General features: G+C 38.4%; 1 protein-coding gene across 1 annotated transcript in view; it reads right to left on the bottom strand.

Annotated features, from left to right (window-relative positions):
• LOC105308605 (olfactory receptor 8K3-like) overlaps nucleotides 1-633 on the bottom strand; it is an 8,808-nt gene extending 8,175 nt beyond the window's left edge. Inside the window, exon 1 of the mRNA XM_011384599.2 lies at nucleotides 2-633. Within this exon, the coding sequence (XP_011382901.2) occupies nucleotides 2-633 (632 nt within the window). The remainder of the gene's footprint in view (nucleotide 1) is intronic.
• Between the last annotated feature and the right edge of the window lie 426 nt (nucleotides 634-1,059).

Genomic DNA, 1,059 nt, shown 5'->3' with positions numbered 1-1,059 from the left:
AAGAGATGAAACAAAGTTAAAAGCTGCAAATATGAGAATTAATAATTTAATTTCATGTGTGTCTGAGCACAGCAAAGTTATCAATGGTAGAATATCACAGTAGAAGTGCCTGATGACATTGTACCCACAAAATGACAAAACAAATATTTTTATGGTGAGCACCAAAGACAAAAAAACACTATATAGATAGGGTATTGCCACCAGCAACTGACATAATCTTTGTGACATGATGACTGTGTAGAGCAGAGGGTTGCAGATGGCCACATAACGGTCATAAGCCATTGCTGACAGAAGAAAAAGTTCACTAGTAATAAACATATTGAAGAAAGTGAGTTGGGTAGCACACCAATTATAGGAGATTGTATGCTGATCTACAACCAAACTTACTAGCATTTTTGGTCCTACAGCAGTTGAATAACCAAGATCAGTAAATGCCAGATATGTGAGAAAGAAGTACATGGGTGTCTGCAGCCTGGAGTCCACCTTGGTCAGGATGATCAATCCCAAGTTGCCCACGACTGAGACCGCATAGATGATGAGGAACACCCCAAAGAAGGGGGCCTGCAGCTCAGGGCGGTCTGTGATTCCCATGAGAATGAATTCTTTCAGCACTGTTAGATTTTGCTGTTCCATCTAGGCCATTAAGGGAAATTACTGTGGGGAAAACCATCAGAAGAGTCATTAGATTTCAGAAGATACCATCTGGTAAACTTTTAGGATGGAAACCCATCATGGGTAACTCAAATCCAAGGTTTTTAGATGCAATGACTTAAACTGAGACCCACCTCCATCATTAAATGTAGAACTACATTTAGAAGCCATTGTAACCTAACATATTCAGAAACCATTTTATTTTTTGTGCCACATACTGCTTATCATTGCCAAGTATATACAATCCTTTATGGTTCTGTCAACAGAATATCATTAGAAATATAAAGAAACATAGACACAGACAATAGATCAGAGGTTATTAGAGATAAGGAGAAGAGGGGAGAGGTAGGTAAGGTTAAAGTGGATCAAATATATGGTGATGGAAGAAAATTTAACTTTGGGTGGTGA

This window comes from Pteropus vampyrus, unplaced genomic scaffold, assembly GCF_000151845.1.
Source record: "Pteropus vampyrus isolate Shadow unplaced genomic scaffold, Pvam_2.0 Scaffold595, whole genome shotgun sequence".
NCBI lineage: Eukaryota > Metazoa > Chordata > Mammalia > Chiroptera > Pteropodidae > Pteropus > Pteropus vampyrus.
The sequence above is the reverse complement of the archived record's forward strand: the minus strand, read 5'-3'. Positions and strand labels throughout refer to the sequence as shown.